The sequence below is a fragment of the Rhopalosiphum padi genome, chromosome 4 (genome assembly GCF_020882245.1).
Source record: "Rhopalosiphum padi isolate XX-2018 chromosome 4, ASM2088224v1, whole genome shotgun sequence".
Lineage (NCBI taxonomy): Eukaryota > Metazoa > Arthropoda > Insecta > Hemiptera > Aphididae > Rhopalosiphum > Rhopalosiphum padi.
Genome location: NC_083600.1, coordinates 25,452,445 through 25,479,853, shown reverse-complemented (window position 1 = coordinate 25,479,853; position 27,409 = coordinate 25,452,445). Strand labels below are relative to the sequence as shown.

At 27.9% G+C, this 27,409-nt stretch overlaps 2 protein-coding genes and 1 long non-coding RNA gene across 3 annotated transcripts; 2 read left to right on the top strand and 1 right to left on the bottom strand.

The window, feature by feature from the left end:
• Positions 1-337: 337 nt before the first annotated feature.
• On the bottom strand, positions 338-8,206 carry LOC132928236 (putative uncharacterized protein DDB_G0282133). The gene is made up of 12 exons (XM_060992769.1): positions 7,724-8,206; positions 6,922-7,009; positions 6,704-6,859; positions 6,485-6,634; positions 6,262-6,405; positions 5,962-6,135; positions 5,799-5,894; positions 5,552-5,733; positions 1,540-5,486; positions 1,369-1,451; positions 1,127-1,255; positions 338-1,067 (listed from the first exon to the last, which is right to left on the bottom strand). The coding sequence occupies exons 2-12, from the start codon at positions 6,985-6,987 to the stop codon at positions 948-950; spliced, it is 5,247 nt and encodes a 1,748-aa protein (XP_060848752.1). The 5' UTR covers positions 6,988-7,009; positions 7,724-8,206; the 3' UTR covers positions 338-947.
• A 9,403-nt stretch (positions 8,207-17,609) lies between these two features.
• Positions 17,610-20,678, top strand: LOC132930853 (uncharacterized). Its single transcript, XR_009662288.1, has 3 exons — positions 17,610-17,780; positions 19,992-20,106; positions 20,531-20,678. It is a non-coding gene; the product is annotated as an uncharacterized LOC132930853 (long non-coding RNA).
• Positions 20,679-23,087: 2,409 nt separating this feature from the next.
• LOC132928730 (ATP-dependent RNA helicase DDX47-like) lies at positions 23,088-26,235 on the top strand. Its single transcript, XM_060993589.1, has 8 exons — positions 23,088-23,306; positions 23,397-23,655; positions 23,728-23,894; positions 23,955-24,191; positions 24,254-24,477; positions 24,552-24,684; positions 25,829-25,957; positions 26,024-26,235. Exons 1-8 carry the CDS (start codon positions 23,241-23,243, stop codon positions 26,153-26,155), a joined length of 1,347 nt encoding a protein of 448 aa, XP_060849572.1. The 5' UTR covers positions 23,088-23,240; the 3' UTR covers positions 26,156-26,235.
• The last annotated feature ends 1,174 nt before the right edge of the window (positions 26,236-27,409 follow it).

The following is a 27,409-nucleotide window of genomic DNA, read 5'->3' as shown; positions in this document are numbered from 1 at the left end:
TAAAATATTTAAACAATTAATGCATTAGGTATATTATTCACAAATTAATTATAAACCTATTTGTAAACCATGACCTATTATTCTAAAAATAAAAATAAAAATGCAGCAGAAAAAATGTGTGAGTGACTTATTACTTAACATGGTTTATTTCAAATTTATTAAATAATTATTTGGATTTTATTTTTTTATTTTCATAAACTTATTAATTGTTGTGTAGGTTTTAGATAAGAACAAATCAGAAAATTATTAAGAACACTTGACAAAGTCTTATTTGAAACAACCAGAAGTAGGAAATAATTTGAAACTAGTAGAGAAATTAAAAAAAACTACAAGTGTATTTGGTAAATAATAAATATAAATATATTATTTTTTAATCGGGCTAAATTAAATAAATCTAAAATTTCAAAATTTTGCCCAACTAATTTAATATTTTTCACTATATTTATGACTAAAAAGTTTTGAATATAAAACGATTAAACTATAAGGTATTTAATTAAATAAATAAATAAATAAGTATTGTTATTCAATGTACAAATTAGGTTAAAGATATTTACAATACAGTACAATAATGAAAATAATATAATAATAATGTATATATGTATATATATTATATTATATTATATTCCCTATTATAAATATGTAATACAAAAATTATAACACAATAAATAAATGTACAATTAATATGTTATTTTACAAATAATAAATCGAAAGTCAGAGACAAACCGGGTCAAAAACAACACTGGCTTTAAAATATCTATAAAAAATGACGAATAATAAGAATACATTAATACTAATTCACAATGATAAGAACACAGAGTATAAATAAAAATCTTTTTTGCTATAACTTTTAACAATCGAGTTTGAGCTTTCAGCTTAAATTTATTTGTGATAAGAAATAAGCTATGCTGTATGTTATACACAATTATGTAAATAAATTTAAAAACAATTCACTTGTTTGGGATCCGTTGTACTTGTTTTCTATGTGAGTGTCTATATTTGATCACATACAATTCAATAAGACTATGTATTTTCTGTGGATTAATCTCACCACTCTTATTGTGACAGATCTACAAACGGAATATAACATTAATAAAAATAAATTATCTTATTAAAACTTTTGACTTACTTTAGGTACAGCTTTTCTCATAATATCTTTGTACTGTTCTTTTGTTATATGTTTTTTGTTGTAATGAGGCTTCAACACGAGTTTTACTTCTTCAATAACACGTTCCTGCCGATTTAGCTTTTCCAAAAACTAAACACAGGTATCAAAAATTATCAATGAGTATCTTAAGACGTTAAGACTATACATTTTTTGGAAATTAACCAAAGTAATATTCTAGGAAATAGGTAATTAAGAAACATCACCTTGTTTTTTGATTCCAATTCAACAGCTGATCCAGGTAAATCATCAACACTATCCTCATTGGAAGAATTAAGTTTAGTAGAATCTATAAGTGAATAAGAATGTAAAAAAAAATAGTCTTTAACTAATAAACAATTAGTAATACAAATACGAGGTAATTAAAATATGCTTACATTTTGATTTGGATGAAAATTTAAGAGGTTTTAGGTTTTTAATTTTCATTATATTATCAAACACATTTGCAGGTTTAGGTTGTGGTAGTATACTGAGCAAAGTGTCCAATTTACTTCTAGCTTCACTTTTGTTTTGGTTCTGTGCTGTAGATACAACATTCTTAGTTTGAGGAGCAGGACTGTCTGGTGACGAACCTTTCATTTCATCTACAAAACCTTCTCCAGGGGAATAAGGTGAATCAGCACCATTATCAAAAGCTGACGTTTGACTGTCATCATTATCATCTAAATCAATTATTTCATCTTGATTAGTCGCAGTAGGTGTCGGTTGAACAGGACTAGGAGTTTTGGCTGCTACTGGACTAGTAAATAGCAATGTATTTGCAGTGGTGGTGGCAAGTTTTTCTGGGGATTTATCTGTTTGAGTTGAACTTTGGGATTCTAAAAACGGTGGTGTTATAGTTTTAGCTACTATCTGAGGTGAAATAGAAGATTGGCTATCAGTCGTTTTGTTCTCCTCTAAAGGTTGTGCAGATGTATCATTATGGTTGTCATCATCATCATCATCATCATCATCATCATTGTCATCATCATCTTCAAACATATCAATTCTAGGTGGTGGGCTTGGTGAATTTGATTTTGTTGGTTCAAAAGGATCATATGCTGTCTCGCTGACAACTGTGTCTACAGACCGAGGAGGTTCTGGGGGTGTATTAGGTCCCCGGCCTCGTACATCATGAGGTTGAGTGTGATCTTCATCTTGACTATTGAATTCACAACTGTTAGTGGATGTATTATCTGGTTTGGAAATGGTGATAACTGGTTCTGGAGGAGTTTTTGGACCACCAATCATGATTGTTGATAATGTTTGGGTACTGTTTTCATTTTTCTCCACAGGCTTTTGTTGTTCAGCAATAACAGTTTCTTTAGACTTTTCAGGACTATTGTCCTTCTTAGTTTCAGATTTTGTCACTTGTTTGTCTTCATCACTGTCTGTTAAAACTATAATGGACTTCGGAGACATCTCTATTTCTCTAAATGGAGAAGTATTTAAATCTATGATTGCAACTGGTTTAGCATTAATCACTTCAATTGTCCTAGAAATTTTTTTACGATTCAGCCATTTAGAGTTTGGAGCTCTTTTTGTGGTCGTTTTCTGATTTGCTGAAGTAGTGTCTGGCACTGCCACAGCATTATTGTTTTTTGATTTTTTGGAGACCAATAATGGTACAGTTTCTTGCCGTTTACGTTTCAATGGCTCTTGGGAATTTTGTTTGGATGTAGCGTCTTTGTTGAAATTAACACTTACTAATATATTGTCCCCAGATGCAAATACTTCTTTGACAGGCGGAACAGCTATTTGACGGGTGGTATGTCGTTTAGAAAGCTTAGATTTTTTTGAAGTATCGTTTTTCACTATAACTGTTAAATTATTTAATGCAATGTTATCATTATACTCGGAAAACTCTTGATCTCTAGTTGTATAATTCATATCTATATCAGCTGCATGACGTGTGTAAGCAGGTGATGGTGTACGAGAAATATCAGTATGTGACCATGGACTCATGTGATCTCTAGGTGATTGCCATCCCGGCATACCAGGTGATAATGATCTTGGTGATGGGGATGAGAACTGATAATCTTTGGATTTTTTCTTAAGTTTTTTTTTGGCAATTTTATCATTTTTCAATAGTTTTCTCTCATAGTCTTTTTCTATTTTAGAGTAAATACTTGTTTTTTCTTTTGATTTTTTCGCTTGGCGTTTTGATAATGGAGATACTTCGTGGTCTTCATATAAAACTGGAGAACGATAACGTTCTTTTGTAATTGTTTGGTTTTTTTCATACTTTCCTAAATGTTTTGAGCTTCTCGACCGATGTCTGCTCCTAGAACGATGTCTACTTTTAGAACGATGTCTATTTTTAGATTCACTACGATAACGGCTCCTAGAATGTTTTCGACTTTTGGGTTTACTAGATGAAATAGATCGTCTTCGTTGCTTGGAACGACTTCTTTTACGTTTTTTACGCCTACTTCGATCTTTAGAGTCTGAATCACTATGACTAGATTTAGATAAATCTCTTCCAAATTTATCTTTTTTGCGTCTAGGTCTGTCTTCAAGTACTTTTCGAACATCATACAATTCTATTTCTTTTCTTTTCTGTTTTTTCTCTTTTCGATCATTTTCTTCACCTAATTTATCTTTTCCCTTTCCATAACGATAGTTTCTATCTTTAGAATTTTTTGATAGTTTTTTCCATGGCACAGTTTCTTTCTCAGATTCTTTTTCCTTCACCTTATTTTTGCCATCTTTATCTTTATCTTTATTCCCTTTAGGTGCAATAGTTTCTTCGTTTTTACCATTTGAAAGTTTATCTTTTCTTTGACTACTATTAGATCTATCTATTTGATCCTTGGTTTTTTTCTTTTCTTCTTCAGAATCTGATATAGGATCAAAATTTAAATTACTAGCTTCTTTTTGCTGGTGATCAGTGTCTAAACTATTTAATGTTGTACATGATACATCAGAAGTAGCATCTCCAGTTAAATTTATATTTTCTTGATCTACAACTGTGTCGTCATTTATAGGTACAATAGTATCATCACATTCAAGATCTATTACATCTGATTCTTGTTTATTTTCTAAAGCTTTAGATGTTTTGCTCTCACGTTCCATGTCTGAATGAATCTCATTTATGACATCAATTACATTGTCACCAGAGTTTGATTTATTTTCATCTTCATCGGTGTTATCAATATCTTCACATTTATTATCTTTGTGTGGCGGAGATAATTTTGTATCATCAATAATTTCAATACTTTCCAAACATTCGTCTTCAGATTTTGGACTTGTTTCTCCATGTTCAGATAACAAGTCTATTTCTGGACTTACAGGTGGCATAGGAATAAATTGTAATTCTGCTTCTCCGCTTAATTTATCACTTTTGACATTTTCATGTTCCAAAAAAGGTCCATATTCTTTAGGTGAATTAGTTATTTTAAGACTAGTTGAAGAATACAATGATATATTTGGGCAGTCATCGTTAGTTTCTTTTTCATCTTCTTCAGAAGACATGCCTTCATCATCAGGACGTAATATATTGTTACTATTGGAAATAGGTATATGTGGTATAGATCTGTTCTCTACTTGTTCCATGTAACCACCATATGTAGGAGACTGCATATAAGCAGTTCCACTTTGCTTGCTTATTTCAGTTTCTTCATCATTATCACTGGGATTTTCAGGATCGTAATAATCTTTATCATCAATTATAAGATTATCAGCATCGTCCTCATCTAAATTGATACCCAACAATAAAGCTGGTGGATCAGGAGGTGGTTCAAGTGCTTTAAAAGTTTCTTCTACCTGAGTACTAGGGCCACTTTCTTCTTCTACATTATATTCAGTAGTAACTGCCTTAGGAGGAGTCCGAGGTTGCTTTCTTTCCCCCATTTTTGTGACATTCATACGAAACTTGATAGGACCAGAGTTTCTAAAAGGAAAAGGATTCACTGGTTGATTTTCACTAAAATTTGGTTCATTAGTCAATTGAGATTCTTCATATGAACTCGAATTTCCAGCATTATTGTATGATTGATCATTGTTTCTAGAATAGTTTCTATTATTATTGCGATTTGATGAATAATTACCAACATTATCAGAGTTCCTATCAGTTCTATGATCTGAATACATTGGAGCTTGAGTGATGTGTTTATCAACATTTTCTATTGTTTTCTTTTTAAATAGTTTTTCTTGTACATTCAATATATTATCCAAAATATTTATTGAATCAGTGTTATGTGATATGTTTATATTTCTACGTACTGGCCGACGTAAAATTTCACTGATTTCCTTTCTAGAGATCAAATCAGTTGAAATACGTATTCGAGACATTGTTGACATATTCAAAGGTCCATCACCACCTATGTCTCGTTCTTCATCAGACCTAAAATGTAACCAATAATTTAAAATTATTTTATACGTGTAAATACCTTAGTTTTTATTACGTACTCTACAGGAACATAATCAAATTCATGAGGATTTCCAAATATACTTAATGATGTATGATCTACAAAATTTGACGAAGTACCCAATGAGCCATTATCACCAGAAGAGTTTTTACTCCATCTCGATGAACACATCCCTAATTTTTCAGCTAATTGAGTATTCTTTTTTCTTAAAGGTTTAACACTCTTAAAAAACAAATTATATTAATATACATATTAAATTGTATTTACCAAAAAAATATTTCAATTACTTTTTTCCTCCATTTTTTAACCCTGACTTTTCTTTTTGAATATTTCTTTGTCCTTTTCTCATTAGAAGCTGTTTGTACTAGACCTCCTTCAGTAGCCTATACATTTGATGATTATTTTAATTATCTTTTAATTATTTTAATGCTTAATAATATAAGCTATTACATTTTGTCGTAGTCGCTGAGTATTCATTCGTACTCTTTCACTAGCTCTTGTTCGTGGCACCAAACGTTGTTGTAATCGTATTCTGGTCTGCCTTGGTCTAGGTAATTGCTCATCATCATTTAAATCATTTAATAAATCAATTACTTCTTCGCGATCTATGTCATTGTCACTTTGCTATGGGATCAAGTAAAAGTAAACCATTAAAATATTACAATTTATTAAATAATAAAATTTATAGAATATAAAAATTAAAATGTTTTTATTAATTATTTCAATAGTATATTTGAAATTGAAACTTACCTCTTCTCTTGCTTCACATTGAGGACAATACCATTCTTCTAATGGAACTGTATAAATAGGTGGATTTAGGCAGTCCATGTGATATCCACCATCACAAATATCACACAAAAGCATTTCATCTTCACGATGGCTTAAATGGCAAACCTATCACAATCATGTATTTTCAATATGAATGATAATTACTGTATGAAGTGCAATTACAATAAAATAAATAATAACTCACTTCACAGTATGTCAAGTCTTCAAAATTTGTGGTAAGTTTCTCTACTTCATTTTTAAGGCTTATATCAATTGTCTGTAACAACTGTCCATCAACACTACGTACAATGATAAATTTGAAATCCAAACGATCTATAGGACATGTCTTAGCATTCTGTTAAAAAAAAAAAAAAATTATAATAATAAATTATTAATTGTTTTATAATAAATTAATATATTTTACTTTTGCCCATTCAGTTAGACAATTTAAACAAAATGTATGTAAACAAGCATTTGGTGAAGCTAAATCTTGTTGTCCTAGTCGAGTGAGACATATTGGACATTTATCAGATTCGCCATCAGAACTACTGGATGAGCTTTCTTCATCACTTTCAATAATCTAAAAATAATAATATAATTAAAAACAAAATTATGAATACCTATTATTTTAATAAAACTAACATTTGATTTCTGCGGCTTATATACGTGTATATCTGTATCACTATCACTATCTCCAGAATCTGCCATTTTTGTGATTTTACCTTTAATTCTATAAATAATAAAAAACAAAATTAATTATAAGAATATTTAAAGTATACTATAAGTATAAGACTAGGTGTTAAAATAAAAAATAACATATAGATAACTATACATTTTAAAAATTAAAGATACTTAACCGATTTATAGAGTAAAAATAAATTAAGTCTACAGAATCAAAGCATTCATATATATTCAAGTGCATAATTTTAGACTAAAAGCTTCCAACCATTTGAGTTTGAAAAAATTCTATCATAAGTATTTATTTCTTAAACATTAAATTTGTAATGATTAATTAAGTACTTAACCTATTGACGCTGAATTAATGTTATGTGTGAAAGATTGATTACTAGTAGTTTTTTTTAATGAAGCTCAAATATAAACAGGACTATAAGAAAATAATTTGCATCTAGTATCAATGAGTTTGAAATGACAATAAAGTTGAGAGCAATAGGTATTATGTTGTATATATTTAATAAACTGTATTTTTACACTTAACATTATTGTCGACTACTGATTGGAAAATTAACTCAATTAGGTATACCAACAGTCATAACAAGATAATAATACTATTGGCAGAGATTGAAGTATTTAGCAGACAGTGGACAAACGAGGGAGAATCGGTCAATAAGTGTTGTTAAGAGTTGTTCCTTTGGGTGACAGGCAATGTGGAGCTAATGGTTAGATGGTTAAAAATCGCAAATGAGCTATAAAGCTGTGTACATACTTTAAGTATGTTTCAAATAGATACGAAGTCTGGGATGGGACAGTGTCGTCCTGTGTTTGGTGTCCCGTGAGAGATAGACGACGACATCCCTCAGCCGACTGTCTCTCGGCAAAGAGCACTGCGGCAGGCCGTCAGGCTATCTTCCCTCGGGACAATGTTGTTTGGCCAGAAAACCCTGTCCTGAAATCCCTTCACTCCTATAGCAGACTTAGATATTCGGCCTTCGGAGATTTGGCGACGGACACTGCGGCGGCGGCAGCGAGCTATGATCAGACGACTTCGGCGCGGCTGTTGCTCACGCGGTGTGCTTGCGAGACCTTCTGGTTAGGCGTGTACAGCAGTCTTTCTACGTTAGAATAATAAAATAAACTCGCCGAAATCGTACGCGTACGCACCTCGAAGTATAATAATAATAATAAAAAATTTGTCAAAATACAAATGATACACAAAAATAATCAAAATTTACAACAAATCACTCATGTCCGACGGACAATGTGACAGGTTGGCCAATGTGATATGCCGAGTTCAAGGACGCCGACGGTCAGTGTTGCCATGACGTAGTGGTGATGGGATCAGTTCTTTCCTTGATAAGAATTATAGCTGATTAAGTGATTAACATAATCATGTGATCTTAAAATTCTATAATAGTAGAATGTGAAATAGCATAAAAAGCAATATTAATTATTAATATTATGTCAGATCATAATTCATAGTAGTATAGTACCATTTGTACCCATAAGTCACAACTCATAAATCATAATGATACATTGATACCGTTGTTTTTCCTTGATTTTCTCTATACTCTATATGACCATTATGAATTATGATCTACGATCAGAAACTCAGAACTCTGGTTAGCAACTTAATACGGCTACCACTTATCTTCTTAAAGAATACCTAAATAAAAGTAAACAAAAAAAAATTATATTGTACTTATTCTGAAAAAAAAATAATTATAACTAGACATTTTTTAAGTTTAAGTTATACATATATTTATGGTTGATTTAAATGTTTTTTTTAAAATTAGTTTCGTATATTGTCGCATTCATATTTAATAATATATAATAATTAATCATTAATCATTATAATATATCATTTTTACCTACTAATAGTTATTACAAATTTACAAGGTGTGAAGGGGTAGAACATTTTTTCGACTTTTCGGCTATTCTGGAATATCCGTTTACGGCCATTATAGTGTTTTGGTTACCTACCAATTTATATTTTATAATATTCTTCACGTTTTTTTCTGCTAAATAAAATTCATACAGAATATAATGTAAAAAGACGAAATGCTGATATTCCAAAATTTCAAAAAGATAGAAAAGTTCTAAAACCATACAAGAAATGAAGAAACGACATAACTAAATATAAAAGGAGAGATTTCACGAATATTCATTAACACATGTGCAACAATTATAAAAAAAAAATTGAATATTCCTATAATTTTTTTTTTTCTGTATATTTATAATATAGGTAATGCAACCATATTTTTTATATTAAATAAAAAATTAATAATATTAATTATTATTTATGTTATATGATTATTATTTAAATTGGTAGGTTATCGGAAAAAAAATTGAAGATTAATTTAAATTGGTGTTCAAAATAGTGTAGGTACTGGTCTAAAATAGACATTCCAGAATGGCCGAAAACGGTTCCACCCGTATCCTATCCATGCAATTCACAAGATAATTTTATATACTAAAATCCTATTGTTGCTTTCAGAAACTGAAATATTTTAGAAGCAATTTAATTTAGTTCTATATAATATAGCTATACCGAAAATTCCAGTTTGCCAAATGGTTCAAACACTTCAGTCTGTACTATATTATAGTGGTTAAAGATAATTTTTTGATGTCTTGAGATTTGATTAATATTTTTTTTTTTTTTAATTGTTATTAAACGCTAAGTTTTTTAATAATTTTTGAATTTTATTTTTATAATTATTTGCATAAACTGATTGTTTCTATAACATTCTATACATACATTTTCCTTCTAATTCTACGATTATTGTCCACTATCCAGCTTAGATTACTTAGAAATTCTATAGACAATAACACAGATAAATATAAATTATCAAATACTTATGTATATCCTTTTTGAATATATAGGGTCAGGGTGTTTCTGTAATGGACGATGTCACTACTCACTAGTATATGCGCACAGGTACAGTATACTCACTGTGATATACCTAATAAAGATTTTTTGAAATTTTTTTACTTTCCTCAAAATCTAGGTTTATTCATATTATTTTTAGAATCTTATCTTCAATGTAAAAATTAACACTCTAGTTGTCTAGTTGTATTTTTTGCAAAATTCTTATGCAAACATTGCAAACGCGGTGTCAGTGGTGTCACGTCTTTATAAGCGATTGTCACGCGTTTTTCATGCTCGAATCGCTGACAAAAAAAAGTTCAATAAAAAAAATTCTCCAAAAATTCTTCATTGGGTCATCACAATGAGTACGCATTCACTACTTCATCCATATCAAAAATCCTGTATAATATATTGTCTGTACTGACTGTACTCTATATTGAAAATAAAATTTGTAATAGGCTGTGTCACGAACTAAGATCTTAGTATCATTGATTTTAGAATATATATGTATATTAATGTATAATATAATGTATATTCTAAAATCAATGGTAGTATCTATATCCGTGACTCAAATGTGAACTCAAATGTCAATTTTTTAGGAGCACCAAAATGTATACATTAATTAAAATTTTTACGTTTATGGGTTGGTGCACCTGAATATACGATCTGCTAGGTGAACGGTCACATAGATCCCTCGACAGCTAGATCCCAGTGACTAACTGACGCAAGAGGATCCATAAATATTTCTGGGGAATTTTCCCCAGTTCATACCCGTGTTCGGCGCTACTGTTAGTACATATACCAAATTTGAATATTGACAAAACTGTATATTTTAACGAAAAATAACGATTATAAATATAGGTATAATTATCTATTTTGTTTTAAGTTTTAACAAAAATATTATTTAATTATTTATTTATTTTAATTCGTGTATTATTATTAACACTAACAGAGAAGTATTCAAAATATTATGTAGATTAGTTTTAAGCTGTTTATGCCATAAATTTATTAACACCTGCAGTGGCGGCTCGTCAGGGGTCTTTGAGATGGCGAACTCACCATAAAAAAAGGTAGTAAAGCAATAAAACAGTTTGAAGAAAATTGTAGTACCTATAATTTAATATTTTTGTCTATTTGGAAAATAATTATGATGGTTTTCGATATTAATATTGATTATTGATAATATTATAATATTTTTACATTAATAATGAGAAGACGGGTGTCATTCAATAATAATACTGGCGAAAAATATCGATAACAACAACTAATCACTAATTTATGCGATGCCAATGGCAGAAACTTTGAAAGAGTCTAGTCTCAATGTCCTGAACAACATCATCTATACAATCTACCCCGCCCTCCGCCTTGCATATAAAATTTGTATCATATTAATCTATCATCTATGGTAATCGTCAATCTTCGCTATTCGTCGGAGACGATTGTCGGTTGTAATAATTTTAACGGAGAAAAAAATAGACGTACAAATCGTTAAACCGTACTTTAATATATATAATATTTTACACGCATAGAACGGCATATGCGTTCAGCTTATTTTTATGAAATATCTCAATATCTGCAATTCGAAACATGGTGAAGACGGTCGAGGAAAGGTGTTCCTGGGTCGGCGATGTGGTTATTGAACGTGTGGACATTAAATATGACACAACTAAGTTTCACAAAAAAAATCGATGTTTACGTGAGTTTGATTTTCTATACTTTTAGAGCTTTAATTTACTTTTATAGACATAAAATAAATACATATTTATTGCACCGGACAATCTGCTACACGCCGGGTGACGTATATACGTATGCATATTTTATTCCCGAACGCGCGATGCACATAAAATACGTGAAACCAAAAATACATAATCGTCATATTAGTATATTACCAGACCCATTTTATAAAATAATTTATATTTATATTAATTGTATGTGTATGAATAGCATTTTTCATTTTTAACTGGCCGAGTACTTGACTAATATAAGTTTTTTTTATCCCTAACAAAAATAAAAAGTTTTCTGAAAAGACGCATTAATATTTTTTTATAATTGTCTGAATTTTGAATTTTTATGACATTATTAGATATTCATTTCATATTTCTGTGATAACTATTTCTTCTCAACCGATTTTTGTTTTTTTGTAATTTAAAAACGAATTTTTATTATTATTATAATTTTCAAAATATTTTGACTATACACGTATAGGATAAAATAACAATAGCATAATACCATAAATAGATGCATTTATTATTTATATATATATTTATTTATTAATATCGCAAATTATCTGAACATATTAACATTAGAACCTATTTAAATAGTATGAGTAGGTATGAGTAGGTACCGAAACGGGAATAATATAGTTACATGTGTTTATAACGAGTCGAATGTGAATAACTACGGGTATTTAGAAATTAATTTTATTGATTTTGTAAGTCCTTCTTTATTATACGTATAGATCATAATCTATAAACTATTTAGTATGTAATATTAATTGAATGATTCAACTTTTAAATATTTTTAAAATTATTAATCATTTAGTACAGCCAACCCGTAAACTGCTGTATAGCTACTATTGTAAATAGTAGGTGACTTCAATACTACATGTAGACTAGGTTAAGTATGTCGCTATAACGAATTTGTACAATTTGAATTCAATTTTCAATGTATAGCATTAATACATTGTGTACAATATAAAATTATGCTGGTCGAAGATGGTCTTATTTGTTGGTGAGAAATTTTACCAAACAACTATTGAAATAATAAAATTATAATTTAAAAAAAAATTCAGGATATACAATTATTATGGTTTTACGTATGAAATTAATTAGATACCAAAAGTTTCGTATGCAAGACAGCTGAAATATAAAAATGAATCCTATAATATCACAAAGAGTTCTATAAAAAAAACATATGATCTATCATATTATTATAATATTTGTCATCCATGGCAAACATCAATCGTCGTCATTTGTAGGAGACGATTAACCATTCTAATATTTTATTGAACAGTCGTCAAACAACAGCCTTCAGTACATGACAAGTGCTCTCATTTTCGTAAAAAATTTCAATGATTTCATTCTGAAGCGCAAAGAAGACGAATGAAGAAATAAGAGCTAGCTGTTTCTTCGGTGGCTGATGTGCACGTTTGAACTTTAATATGGCACAGCTTGATTTCGTCGAAAAGCGTCGAAGGATACTTACGTAGGTTAATTTTCCTATAATTTTAGGGTAGTAATAAATTTAGTTTTTATACTTTAAATAAATATTTATTGACTTGTACAAGCTGCCACCCCGATTACTTAGAACTATATTTTATTTCCGATAGCCGGCAACCGGCGGGTTATTGTATACGACTCGTTTTAAATTCTTAAACGATGAAATCTTTTTTTTAATATTTTATTATTTTAAAGTTCTAGATAATATTTTTTTTCATAGTAAATAATTTAAGAATATAAAATTTTTATTTTTGTCTGGTCCGCAAACTGTTTTTAATTTGTGAATATGGCATGAGAGTTCTAAAAGGTTAAAGTTAAAAAATAGCCAAGAATAAAATAAATTCGTCAATTATACCTTGGATCCTGGACGTAGCACAATGAATGTATATTGATTTTAAAATTTTCTATCTGTTATGAACTCTTGTAGCAAATATGATATATTTAGTGCTTTGGGTGGTTAATAGTAAAATAAAATAAAAAATTTCAGATCTTGTCATAATATCTGAAAAACTGGAATCATTACGCCATAATATACTTGTAAAATGTCGATAAAATTAATTAATTTACTAAGTTTTAATTCAAAAATGCTAATCATAGAATGTTGAAAATTTTACCAACTGTCTACATCATGATTTCCTATACATTGTATAATTATAAAAACATTTTAACAATTTTAAATAATTAAATTTATTTTTAAGCCGATAAAAATTATTGATAGCAAATATGATTTAAAATTTAATATTGTGTTCCTCATCATGTCACTAAATTACTGCAATAAAAAATGTATAGTCACGATATTATATTTTTATAAACGTTTAAAATCAAAATATATATATATATATCAATATATATAATATTGTCTTTTTATATACAAATTTGATATAGTAATTCTCATTAGTTCTTTTAAATATAAAAAATATAAAAGGTTTACTGGAAAGTCACATTATTTTTTACGACTGAAGTTCAATATTTTATGACTTATTGAATATTAATTTTTCATCCCCAAAAAAAACTATTTCTTGTAAAACGATTTTTATATTGTGTTATAGACTATAATACTATACATAGTTTAAAACAAATAATCTTATACACCGATAACTTAAAGTCTTAACTAATTTTTTATGAGAGTATTTCTTATATATGTTTTTATTTTAAAAATATTTTCAAACTATATATATATAAACAATGTTCTTTATTTTTTTATTATTACAAATTATTTTTTTCATTTGTATTCATATAAATATTTTCTTTTTATATCTACAATTTTAAAATGTTTAATAGGAGTTCTCATTAGTTTTTTTAATGCAAAAACAAAAATAAAATGGTCACTGGAAACTTATATTATGACTGTTTGAAGTTCAATATTATATAATTTATATATAAATTAATAAAATATGCCATATGCGTCTACATCGATTACATCATCCGGGTAGCGGATTTTTCATAAAAATGAATATATTTTATTTTAAGTTTAAAAAGTAAATTGATTAACTAAAGCATTGACTAGTGACTATTTGTACTATTTGTTACAAGAAACTACAATAAACGAAATGTATGAATTTTTTCTATTATGATAGGTGTCTTCAGACACAATATCTACAGACAGAGGTAATTGCATCTAATGTAATAGATAAGTAAGATTAAGTTAAAACACTGCGCGTGATTAGAATCAAAATAATGCAGAAATAATAACTTAGAAACATAACGATATTGATCATAATTATTTTTTTTAAATACTTAAAAATATAATTATTTTTATTTAGTTCACTATTTTTATAGATCAAATTAAATAATTTGTTATCATCTTCATTAGAATAAAATATTAATACTTTGCAATATCTATAAAGATTTGGTCTAGTTTATGTGTTTCAATTTTACGTATGTCAAACAGCTAAAATATAATAATAAATCCTATAAAATCACAAAGAGTTCTATAAAAAAAAAAAATTATAATATATTTTATATTATCATCCATGGCAAATGACAATCGTTGTCATTTGTAGGAGACGATTAACAATTCTAATAATTTTATTGAACAGTCGTCAAACAACAGCCTTTAGTACATGACAAGTACTCTCATTTTCATTTCGTGCTGTTTATTTTCATAAAATGTATTTTTATTCTCATTTAGAATCACGATGAAGATCGATATGAAGAAAATTTTCAGTTTCTTCGGCGGCGGTGCACCACTCCGTATAGACTGAAGATTGAAACAACTCGGTTTCCTGGGAACAGTCTACGATTACGTAAGTTTTTTTCTTATTCTTTTTTAGAATTAAATTTACATTTTAAACTTAAAATAAAATATATTTATTTATATGAACAATCGGCTACTCGGACGATGTAATCGACGTAAGCACATATTTTATTCTACTATTCACGCCGTGTGACGTATAAGTATGCATATTTTATTCCCCAACGCGCAATGCATAAAATACGTGAAACCGAAAATACATAATCGTCATATTAGTACATTACCAAACCCATTTTATAGAATAATAGTTTATATTTATATTAATTGTATTAATAGCATTTTTCATTTTTAACCGGCCGAGTACCCGACTAATATAAGTTTTTTTTATCCCTAACAAAAATAAAAAGTTTTCCGAAAAGACGCATTAATATTTTTTTATAATTGTTTGAATTTTGAATTTTTAAGACATTGGATATTCATTTCATATTTCTGTGATAACTATTTCTTCTCAACCGATTTTTGTTTTTTTGTAATTTAAAAACGAATTACTATAGTTATTTGATAATTTTAACAAACGTTAAAAATGTTATATTTCTTATAAATATTATAATTTTCAAAATATTTTAACTATACACTTATAGGATAAAATAAACATAGCATAATACCATAAATAGATGCATTTATTATATATATATATATAAATATCGCAAATTATCTGAGCATATTAGTTAGAACTTATCGATTAATTTTAAAAACAGTAAAAATAGTATGATTATGTATTATTCCTAAACAGGACGGTACTGAAACGGAAATGATATGTGACTATATGTGTATAACGAGTTGAATATGAATAATATTAAGAAATTAATTTTAGTAATTTTGCAAGTCCTTATTTATTATATGTAATAGATTATAATCTATTAACTATTTAATATGTAATATCAGTTTAATGATTAAATTTTTAAATATTTTTAAAATTATTAATCATTTAGTTCTGCCAAAACGTATAAAACCGTTAATAACCGTTATAAAATTATAATTTAAAAAAAAATTCAGGATAATATACAATTATTATGATTTTACGTATGAAATTAATAAGATACCAAAAGTTTCGTATGCAAGACAGCTGAAATATATAATAATGAATCCTATAAAATCATAGAGAGTTCTATAAAAAAAACATTATTATAATATTTTTCATCCATGGCAAACAACAATCGTTGTCATTTGTAGTAGACGATTAACAATTCTAATAATTTTATTGAACAGTCGTCAAACAACAGCCTTCAGTACATGACAAGTACACTCATTTTCATAAAATATTTCAATGATTTCATTCTGAAGCGCAAAGAAGACGAATGAAGAAATAAGAGCTAGCTGTTTCTTCGGTGGCTGATGTGCACGTTTGAACTTTAATATGGCACAGCTTGATTTCGTCGAAAAGCGTCGAAGGATACTTACGTAGGTTAATTTTCCTATAATTTTAGGGTAGTAATAAATTTAGTTTTTATACTTTAAATAAATATTTATTGACTTGTACAAGCTGCCACCCCGATTACTTAGAACTATATTTTATTTTCGATCGTCTAGTCCAATAAAGTGGTCAGCAACCGACGGGTTATTATATATACGACCCGTTTTAAATTCTAAAACGCTGACATTTTTTTTTATTTATATTTTATTATTTTAAAGTTCAAAAATATTTTTTTCATAGTAAATAATTTAAGAATATAAAGTTTGCATTTTTATCTGGTCTGCAAACTGTTTTTAATTTGTGAATGTGGCCTGAGAAATCAAAAAGGTTACCGATTATGCATTAATGATGAAATTGCCAAGACTAAAATAAAGTCGTTATAAGTACACCTTAGAATTTATATCCTGGATATGTAGCGAAAAATGTATAATGATTTTACAATTACGTAGTTTATTTTCTGTCTGCCATGAATTCTTGTAGCAAATATGATCTATTTGGTACTTTGGTTGGTAAATAGTAAAATAAAATAAAAAAAATTCAGATCTCGCCATAATATGGGAAAAACAAAAAAGTTGTAAATATTACCATATTTATATGGTTTTATTTTTTGGTGAAAAATTTTACCAAAACCTATTGAAATAATAAAATTATAATTAAAAAAAAAAATTCAGGATATACAATTATTATGGTTTTATGTATGAAATTAATTAAATACCAAAAGTTTCGTATGCAAGACAGAGATATAAAAATAAATCCTATAATATCACAAAGAGTTTATAAAAAAAAACATATAATCTATCACATTATCATCCGTGGCAATCGACAATCGTCGTCATTCGTAGAAGACCGTTAATAATTCTAATAGTTTTATTGAACAGTCTTTAAACAACAGCCTTTAGTATATGACAAGTTCTCTCATTTTTATAGAATATTTTAATAATTTCATTCTGAAGCTCAAAGAAGACGAATGAAGAAATAAGAGCTAGCTGTTTCTTCGGCGGTGATGGTGCACGTTTGAACTGTAAATGTGGTGCAGCTCGATTTCGCCGAACAGCGTCGAAGAATACTTACGTAAGTTAATTTTCCCATAATTATGGAATATTAAATTTATCTTTTATACTTAAAATAAATATTTATTGACGTGTTCAAGCTGTTATACTTGGATGACAGACTTATATTTTATTTCCAATCGTCCAGTGCAATGGCCGGCAACCAGTGAGCTATTGTCTACGGCCTGCTTTAAATTCTAAAACGACGAATTTTTTTTTTTAATTTAAAGTTCTAAACAATATATTTTTGCATAGTAAATAATTTAAGTATATTAAATTTTTATTCTTTCTTGCAAGTTTTCTAACAGTTTTTAGTTTGTGAATGTGGGCCGAGAGTCTAAAAAGGTTGACCACTGGTCCAATGTATAAAATAGCCAAGAATAAAATTAAGTCGTCAAGTATACCTTGGATCCTGGACATAGCAATGAATGTATATTTATTTGACAATTGTGTAGTTTCTTTTCTGTCATAAATTATTGTAGCAAATATAATCTATTCAGTACTTTGGGTGGTTAATAGTAAAATAAAATAAAAAATTTCGAATCTTGTCATAATATCGAAAACACAAAAAAACAAATGTATTATTACGCTATATCTTTTTATAATATTGACAAAATTAATTTATTAATTTAATTTTAATTAAAAATGCTAATTATAGAATTTTGAAAAATTTACCAATTACATTATGATTTCTCTATAGGTAAATTGTATAATTTTAAAAGCATTTGCATTATTTTAAACAATAAAATTTTTTTTTTTTTATTAAGCCGAAAAAAATTATAGATATGCAAATATGATTTAAAATTTAATACAGGCTTCTTCATCAATCGTTCACTAATTTACTGTAATAAAAAATGTATAGTCACAGTATATTTTATAAACGTTTAAAATTAAAATTTTGATTGTATTCGGCTAAATCTAAAAAATGTTCAAATTAATTTTTTCGTTAGATATTCATATAAATATTTTCTTTTTATATCTACAATTTAAAAATATTATATTGGAATTCTCATTAGTTTTTTTTTAACCTAAAATAAAAATAATAAAAAGTCATTTTTATTTTGAAATTATGTATATTTACGATATTTTGTTATTATTTAAAACATTATTTGTAGGGACATAAAAGTTTTTTGTACATGTTATACTATACGTACACAATGACATTTTTGACATACGTAGATTAATCTTAAGATATTATTTATTCAAATTATTTTACGAAAGGGTTGTACCTATTAACTCAAAAGTATATAACAAGAATATAATACGGTATAAATTATATTTATTATTTATACAATATTATAATAATAATTATGATAAATGCAATGTTTTCGGAAAAAATGTAGCTTGTCAAACTTTATACAAAAAAAAAAAAATAAAATACTTAGCAATATCAATCAACATATAATATTATAAGTCATAATACATCAAAATTATACTTATTAATGAAGGTTGACTGACTGTCTCTTTCAAACTCAAATTTCACACACTAATTACAGTAATAAACTTAATCACTAATGTATAAAGCAACACTGTAAAAATTACTTCTTTATCTTTAATTTAATGTAATTTTTGATTATTTTGTAAAATGGTACTGAAAATTGAATTCCTCAAAGCATTGACTAGGTACTATTTGTTACATGAAACCATAATAAAGGAAATGTATGAATTTGTTTTTATTATGAAAGGTGTCTTCAGATATATACATGTAAGTTTACATGTAAAAATATGTAAGATTAAGTTAAAGCACTGCGTGATTAAAACCAAAAGTATGCAGAAATAATAACTCAGAAACATAACGATATTAATCATAAATCATCATTCTTTTTTTTTTAAATATATAATAATATAATTATTTTTGTTTAGTTCACTATTTTTATAGATTAAATTAAATAATTTGTAATAATTTTCATTAGAATAAAATATTAATACTTTGCAATATCTATAAAGATTTGGTCTCTAGTTTAAATGTTTCAATTGTACGTTCATATGTCAAACAGCTAAAATAGAAAAATACATTGTATAATATCACAAAGAGTTCTATAAAAAAAAAAACCATAGATTTATCATATTATTATATTCGTCATCTGTGACATACGACAATCGACGACATTCGTCGAAGACGATTAACAATTCTGTAATAGTCTTAATGAATAGTACTGAATACATGACAAGTATTCTCATTTTCATTTCGTGCTGTTTATTTTCATAAAAATGAATTTTTATTCTCATTTAGAATCACGATGAAGATCGATATGAAGAAAATTTGCAGTTTCTTCGGCGGCGGTGCACTACTACGTATAGTCTGAAGATTGACACAACTCGGTTTCACGGGAACAGTCGACGCTTAAGTAAGTTTTTTTTTCTTTTTCTTTTTTGGGATTAAAATTATTCTTTAAACTTAAAAAAAAATATATAAATTTATATGAACAATCGGCGCTAGTCGGAGGATGTAGTTGATGTAGACGCATATTTTATTCTCCAGGGTCCAACGAAAAAATAGTACACAATGCCTACTTATTTTACTCATTAGTTATAGTAGACAAAAATTGTGAGAAATAACAACCATGTATTATTTGTATTATTCGCGATTATATTATATTAGAATAGTAGTAAAATAGTACACCTTAGATCCTGGACGTGGACGTAGCGAAAAATGTATAATGATACAACAATTATGTAGATTATTTTTTGTTTGTCATGAATTCTTGTAGCAAATATGGATCAATTTGGTACTTTGGGTGGTAAATAGTAAAATAAAACAAAAAATTTCAGATCTTGCCATAATATCGGAAAAACAAAAAAACTGAAATAATTACGCTATAATGTCAACCCGGAGGACGATTGACAGTATCATTAAGAAGAAGCACATCTGAAGAACAAAAATTAGTGTCGCAAGGCTGTGTTTGTTTAATAATATAATTTTTTGAACAGTAGTACAGTATATTATGAATATTTACTTAAATTATATTTAATTTTTATGGTTTTTTTTTCAGATAATATACTGTACTACGGTTTTAGGTGTTCTTTTTATTTTAATAATACGTTGATAAATTACTAATTTTTTCAATTTTATTTTCTTATCACAAAGCTAGTTCATCTTTGTGTACCTATGTTTAAATTTATATTTTTTTATAGTTATTGTGCTGTTTAACTTTCTTATAAAAGAGAGTGAGAAATTAAAAAGGTGGCCACCGAACAGAAAGTTAAACTGCAATATACTATAATCTTTTTAGTTCATGTTTACATTTTTAACTGATAAATTATAAATATAAAATTTCAAATTAATTTAAATTCAAAAATAAAAGAACACCAACATAGATTTCTTAAACATTAAAATTTTACTATAAATTTAAACTACATTTAATCAGCACATTAGTTGAAGTTTTATAGGAACCGAACATTTGGCTGGATCATGGACTACCCACCGACGGAGAATTTGTCATTGAGCTGAAGGAAGATGTGTCAGCACTCGGCTTCGTTTCAACCCGGAGGAAGATTGGCAGCATCAATATAAGAAGCTCATCTTAATGTCAACTGTCCAAAGGATTTGTTTGTATGATATTATAATTTTTAGAATCGTAGTAGGTACAGTATACTATATATAAATATATAATATTTATTAGTGAAGAAGAATTCGTCACAAAGCTGATGGAAAATGTGTCAGCACTCGGCTGTATTTCAACACGGAGGACGTCTAGCAGCAGCAAAAAGAAATTCAACTGATAATCAACTGTCCAAAGGATTTGTTTGTATTATATTATAACTTTTAGAATCGTAGTAGGTACAGTATACTATATATGATTATATAATATTTATTAGTGAAGAAGAATTTGTGACAAAGCTGATGTGAAATGTGTCGGCACTCGGCTTCGTTTCAACCCGGAGGAAGATTGGCAGCATCAATAAGAAGCTCATCTTAGTTAAGTTGTCCCCCCCTTTACGCATTAGCGCTCATCTCTCATCCACTCATCCAACACATTCACTATCGCCGGCCGGCAACACACATATATTATACACATTAACCGTTTTATATTATATAATAGTATTATTAATATCCACATAATTTAAGTTATTGTATATTTTTTTTTTATTATTTGAATGCATTCATATGATCAGTGGCGTATTTAGGAATTTTAGGATAAAGGCAACACATATTTTACCGCCTTCCCCCCTCATTAAAAAAAAATTAAAAAACTACGCCGCGCAATAGTGGTCAAACTGTTAATACCATAGAATACCATGTTATATAAATACTGTATAGTATTTTATACCTCTATGGCAATGGCACACATTTGTTGTGAAAATTATTAATGATTGACGTCACTGCGCCAGTACTCATAAAGTACGAAATAAAAATTTGCCGCCTCTCTAAATCTTTAAAAATTTTCCGTTCTGGACAACTGGACCCAAAGCCCCTACCTAAATACGCCCCTGCATATAATGCGTTCTCGCTTACGATGTGGATTAGGCCTACTGGGGACACCACAATAAAAAAACGCGCCTCGTGTAATACCTCATAAAGTTATTAAACAATACGGACAATGTTATTGTACGTAGTTTAATAATAAAGGTGGTGTGGAAAATTACCTAACACTGTTATTCTTATATTATAGTTACCTTGCATACATTTTTTTTTATTAAATACCAATTAAATAATTATTTATATCAAGAAACGAGAAATATTATAAACTTATAAATAAGTCCAATATAAATTTAACATTAAAGGAATAAGTGGCCATACAATGCTTGTAAATAAGTATAGTCACCCTGTTAGGTTAATGGTTAGGTTTTAATGTACTTACCTATTATAATAAATAGGTATTTGAGCAAGTTCTTTTAAAAATTATATATAAGTTCTACATTAACATAATCGATAATTCATATGTCGTGTATATTAGAATATAATAAAACGTTACTATACTTATTTAAAACATCGAATCTAATATCATAATTAATGGAATTAGAGATTTTACTAACGCCATGTAACTTACTTATACTTAATAATATTTTTAAAATTTAAATTGTTATTAAAGTATTTTTTTTAGACAAGTTTTTTACCGCCGATTTCTGAATGACGTGGGAGATTATAGTTAATATGGAATCTAAATTTTCTTTGAGGTTCTAAATGTCCAATGGGATCCAGTTGACGTACGTGGATCTACTTTTCGCGGGATCTAGGTGATACGTAACCGATCTGCTACGTTTTCATCGTTTCCTCCAGGAAATAATAATACTTGTTCTAGTTATTATTTCGTTCATTTAAGGAGAAACTGCCCCAACCAATACGAAGCCACGGTTCTTAACAAAATATGATTAGTGATTACAGTTAATAGCACGTGCAATTATATCTATTATCTATGAACGGACGAACGGTATTAAAGCCAGTAAAGACTAATGTTTTATTAATAAATCACCCCAATATTGTATCCGACTACCCGAATTATCTATAATTTTAATTTCACATTCTATAGTCGCAAATACTATGAGCACCGAAGAACCCAAAAAAGTCGACGATGACGACGAAGTTTCAGTCACTTTCAAAGACTTAGTGAGTATAAACCGTGTCTTTCAGAATATATGAAGCACAAAATCACATTTTTAGAATGAAATGTTTATTTTTCCATTGTCACTATTACAGGGTGTAACGGACGTGTTGTGTGAGACTTGCGAAACATTGAAATGGACTGCGCCTACTAAAATACAAAAAGAAGCTATTCCAGTAGCTTTGCAGGGCAAAGATATCATTGGACTAGCCGAGACTGGGTCTGGAAAAACAGGTGCCTTTGCTATTCCTATATTACAAGCGCTATTAGAAAATCCTCAGCGATATTTTGCTCTTATTTTAACTCCAACGAGAGAACTTGCCTTCCAGATATCTGAGCAAATAGAAGCCCTTGGTAAATATTGACAAATAAAATCATTAGTCTTGTATATAATTAACTACAATTAACAATATTTTTTAAAATTAGGATCGAGTATTGGCGTTAAATGTGCTGTAATTGTTGGTGGTATGGATATGATGGCTCAATCGTTGATGTTGGCTAAGAAACCACATATTATTATTGCAACACCAGGTCGTCTTGTAGATCATCTTGAAAACACCAAAGGATTTAGTTTACGAAATTTGAAAATGCTTGTAAGTTACCACTTATAATCTCAAATTGTAACATTTTTACTTATCACTAATATTGAATAGGTTATGGATGAAGCTGATCGAATTTTAAACATGGATTTTGAAGAAGAAGTAGATAAAATTTTAAAAGTCATTCCTCGAGAAAGGAGGACATTTTTATTTTCTGCTACAATGACAAAAAAAGTACAAAAACTGCATCGAGCATCTTTGGTTGATCCTGTAAGGGTTGAAGTATCTACTAAATTCCAAACAGTTGAACAGCTACAACAATATTATATTTTCATTCCTGTTAAATACAAAGTAAATATTAAAAATTATAAGTTTTGTGTTTATATGTTATTTTTGATATACAATATTTGTAGGATGTATATTTAGTACATATATTAAATGAAATGGCTGGTAATTCATTTATGGTATTCATGGCCACTTGTAACGGAACTGTCCGTGTAGCTCTTTTACTCAGAAATTTGGGTTTGGATGCTATTCCATTGCATGGACAAATGACACAAAATAAGCGATTGGCTTCACTGAATAAATTTAAATCAAAGTCTAGATCAATACTTATATCAACTGATGTTTCCAGTAGGTTAGTGTCTACTTTATATGATGGTAAAATTATTTTTATCCTTAATTATTATTTTTTGTTTTGCGGCAATTTAGGGGTTTAGATATTCCACATGTTGATGTTGTAATTAATTTTGACATGCCTACTCACAGTAAGGATTACATTCATAGAGTTGGGCGAACTGCCAGGGCTGGAAGATCAGGAAAAGCAATTACACTTGTGACTCAGGTATTATTGTATTATTATTGATTATATTAAATAAGTGTTTGACCATACAATTTAATAATAGATAAAGTTGGTAATAATTGAAGTTTATAAAACAACCAAAAATATTTATTGACTTATAAAACATTTTAACACATTATTTCATCAATTTTATTATTAAGTTAATCTTTTACATATAATATGCTTGTGATAGAAATAATGATGATTAAGGTTCTTCCAGGGGCGGACTGGGAGGTAAATTTCCCAGTATTCTACAAAAATAAACAGCTGACCCAACCCGTTTATACCATCCTCTATGAATACCTTGCTACCAATTTTTTCGAATAGTTTATGAAATATTATGTAATGTACAATGTACATTATATTATTATTAACCAAATAATTATTCGACTATGAAGTATTAACTTATAACCGTATCATACCATTCGTACCTACCAATCGGCAACCAATAGCAGTAGTTTTTAACTGTTTAGTATTTAAAATTTAAAAATACATTTATTAGTAATATACTATGTAATATTGTCAATATTAATCATCATGAGCCCCCAGCCCGGTGGCCCATATAATGAGCTGGCCTGGTGTGCTACGGCACACTAGCACACCTTGCCAGTCCTCCCCTGGGTTCTTCCCATTTGGAAATTGTTTTGCATTGCATTAAAATAAAAAGTAGTCAAAAACCACAGTAAATATAAGTATAGACAGTATAGTATATGTAGAATGGTGATATTCATTTAGAATGATATAAATTCTTTAATTATATCTAATTTGTATTTTTATTGAAATTTAATTTGATATCAAGCTGTTATAGAAAATCTAATCTATTGAATTAATGAAATATATTATATTTACGTAGTTTTTTGTTACTAATTTTTATTTGTTAAAACAATAATTATCAAAAATGGAAGTACTAGAGAGTTCATATAATCTTTTTTTACACATAACAACTAAATGTTGACAAATGACTACAAATAAGTAGATCCATGCAATCACAAGTTTTTTGCATTATATTTACTTGTAATCAATTTTGTAATCACAATTTCTTTTCTTTTCCAATTTAAATAAATGTAGTTTTGCTCATGTTGACGTGTATCAAAATAGATCTAATGTATAAATGTATTAAATATTAAAATTATTTAATTATTTTTAGTATGACATTGAATTGTATCAAAGGATAGAACAACTTATTGGCAAAAAATTGCCGCTATATCAAGTTGAAGATGAAGAAGTTATGTGTTTACAAGAACGAGTGTCAGAAGCTCAACGGCTGGCAAAAATGGTTATTATTACAAATTTCATAGTTTTTACATCTATTTTAATACATAATCTTTGTTTAAAATTACAGAATATGAAAGATATGGGTGATAAGAAAGGTAAAAGAGACCTTGATGATGATGAAGAAGGCGCAATGGGTGTAAGGAAAAAGAATATTGGTAGACATAAATCTAATAAATCGAAAAAGTTTAAAAAAAAATAAAACTACAGAAACATATTATATGAATGATTATTAAAAATAATTTTCCTTGATAAATTTATTATATTTTTCTAAATAGTCAACCCTGGTTGTTTTTGATTTTAACCTCTTCCTAATGTATATCCTTTATATTAATATACTTATAATTTATATTGTGATTAATGCTTATTGAACATTTAAACTTCAAAATTTAATACCTGCATATTTTAGCTTATTCACTATGGCAGGAATATATTAATTTACTTAAATTTCTCTTAAAATTAAATTTTTTTCATTCATCTTATAAGATTTGTATTAAGATTATTTGATACACATCATTCAATATCTTGTGACATTAGATTTATATTTTATAAAGCTCTCTCTGTAACTAACTTTTAGTCTTAAAAAACAAAACACTAAAATATTATCGCTGTAACATTTAAGTTATTGCACACTAAAATGCTGTTAAGTATTCAAAAACACTACAATCAGTAAAGAATAAAATTCTAAACTTGAGATTATCTTTAAAATTTAAATAAACTTATTAATAATAATTATTAGATTATAAGTGTTTTTGGTTGAATAATTATGAACAATTTTTAATTCCGAGTGTTCCGCTAATGAATGTATTGATTTTACAATATTGTTTCTATTTTTGTGTACATGATGTAGGGCAAAAAAGCTTCGACTTTCAATTTTAAGTTTCAGATAGCTAATTGGATTTAGTTTGTACTTTAGTGAGGTCTAGGTAGAAAATTCCCAGTGTTTTTATTATAATCTGAAATAACAAAAAAATAAATTTGGGAGACAGACATTTTTTTATGCAAGACCAATATTCAAATAATTGTTTTGTAAGTTGTAACCCATGGATTCTTTTAAATTTTTAGTGTATTATTCTTCGTAAATTAGTTTAAGATATTAGTGTATTACCTATTGGCTATTTATATTTATTTACACTGTTTATGGTATGGTGGTATAGACTCAAAAGTCAAAAGTTAATAACAATAATATAATATATATTTTTTAGTATAATAATTAAATAGGTAATAATAACATAATAAATGCAATGTTTTAAGCAAAATTTAAATCAATTTATCGTAAAACTAATGATACATTACTTTAATTACTTTTTAAAACCATATTGTGATTTATATTTAGTCAATTAGTGATATCTTCAAATAGTAGAATTAAATGTAGTTTTTCAAACCATTCATCGTCAATAGGTGTAGCCAGCGCCTTCATATTCATGACCATGGAGAACAAATATTTCTAGATATC

What these genes read in the sequence shown, in the direction of transcription:
- LOC132928730 (XM_060993589.1), top strand. Translation starts at nt 23,241, where the DNA reads ATGAGCACCGAAGAACCCAAAAAAGTCGACGATGACGACGAAGTTTCA. An exon ending in TACGAAATTTGAAAATGCTT is followed by an intron (nt 23,895 to 23,954) that starts GTAAGTTACCAC and finishes AATATTGAATAG; the next exon opens with GTTATGGATGAAGCTGATCG. An exon ending in CTCAACGGCTGGCAAAAATG is followed by an intron (nt 25,958 to 26,023) that starts GTTATTATTACA and finishes TTAAAATTACAG; the next exon opens with AATATGAAAGATATGGGTGA.
- LOC132928236 (XM_060992769.1), bottom strand. Translation starts at nt 6,987, where the DNA reads ATGGCAGATTCTGGAGATAGTGATAGTGATACAGATATACACGTATAT. An exon ending in AAGACTTGACATACTGTGAA is followed by an intron (nt 6,406 to 6,484) that starts GTGAGTTATTAT and finishes TGATTGTGATAG; the next exon opens with GTTTGCCATTTAAGCCATCG. An exon ending in TTAAAAAATGGAGGAAAAAA is followed by an intron (nt 5,734 to 5,798) that starts GTAATTGAAATA and finishes TTGTTTTTTAAG; the next exon opens with AGTGTTAAACCTTTAAGAAA.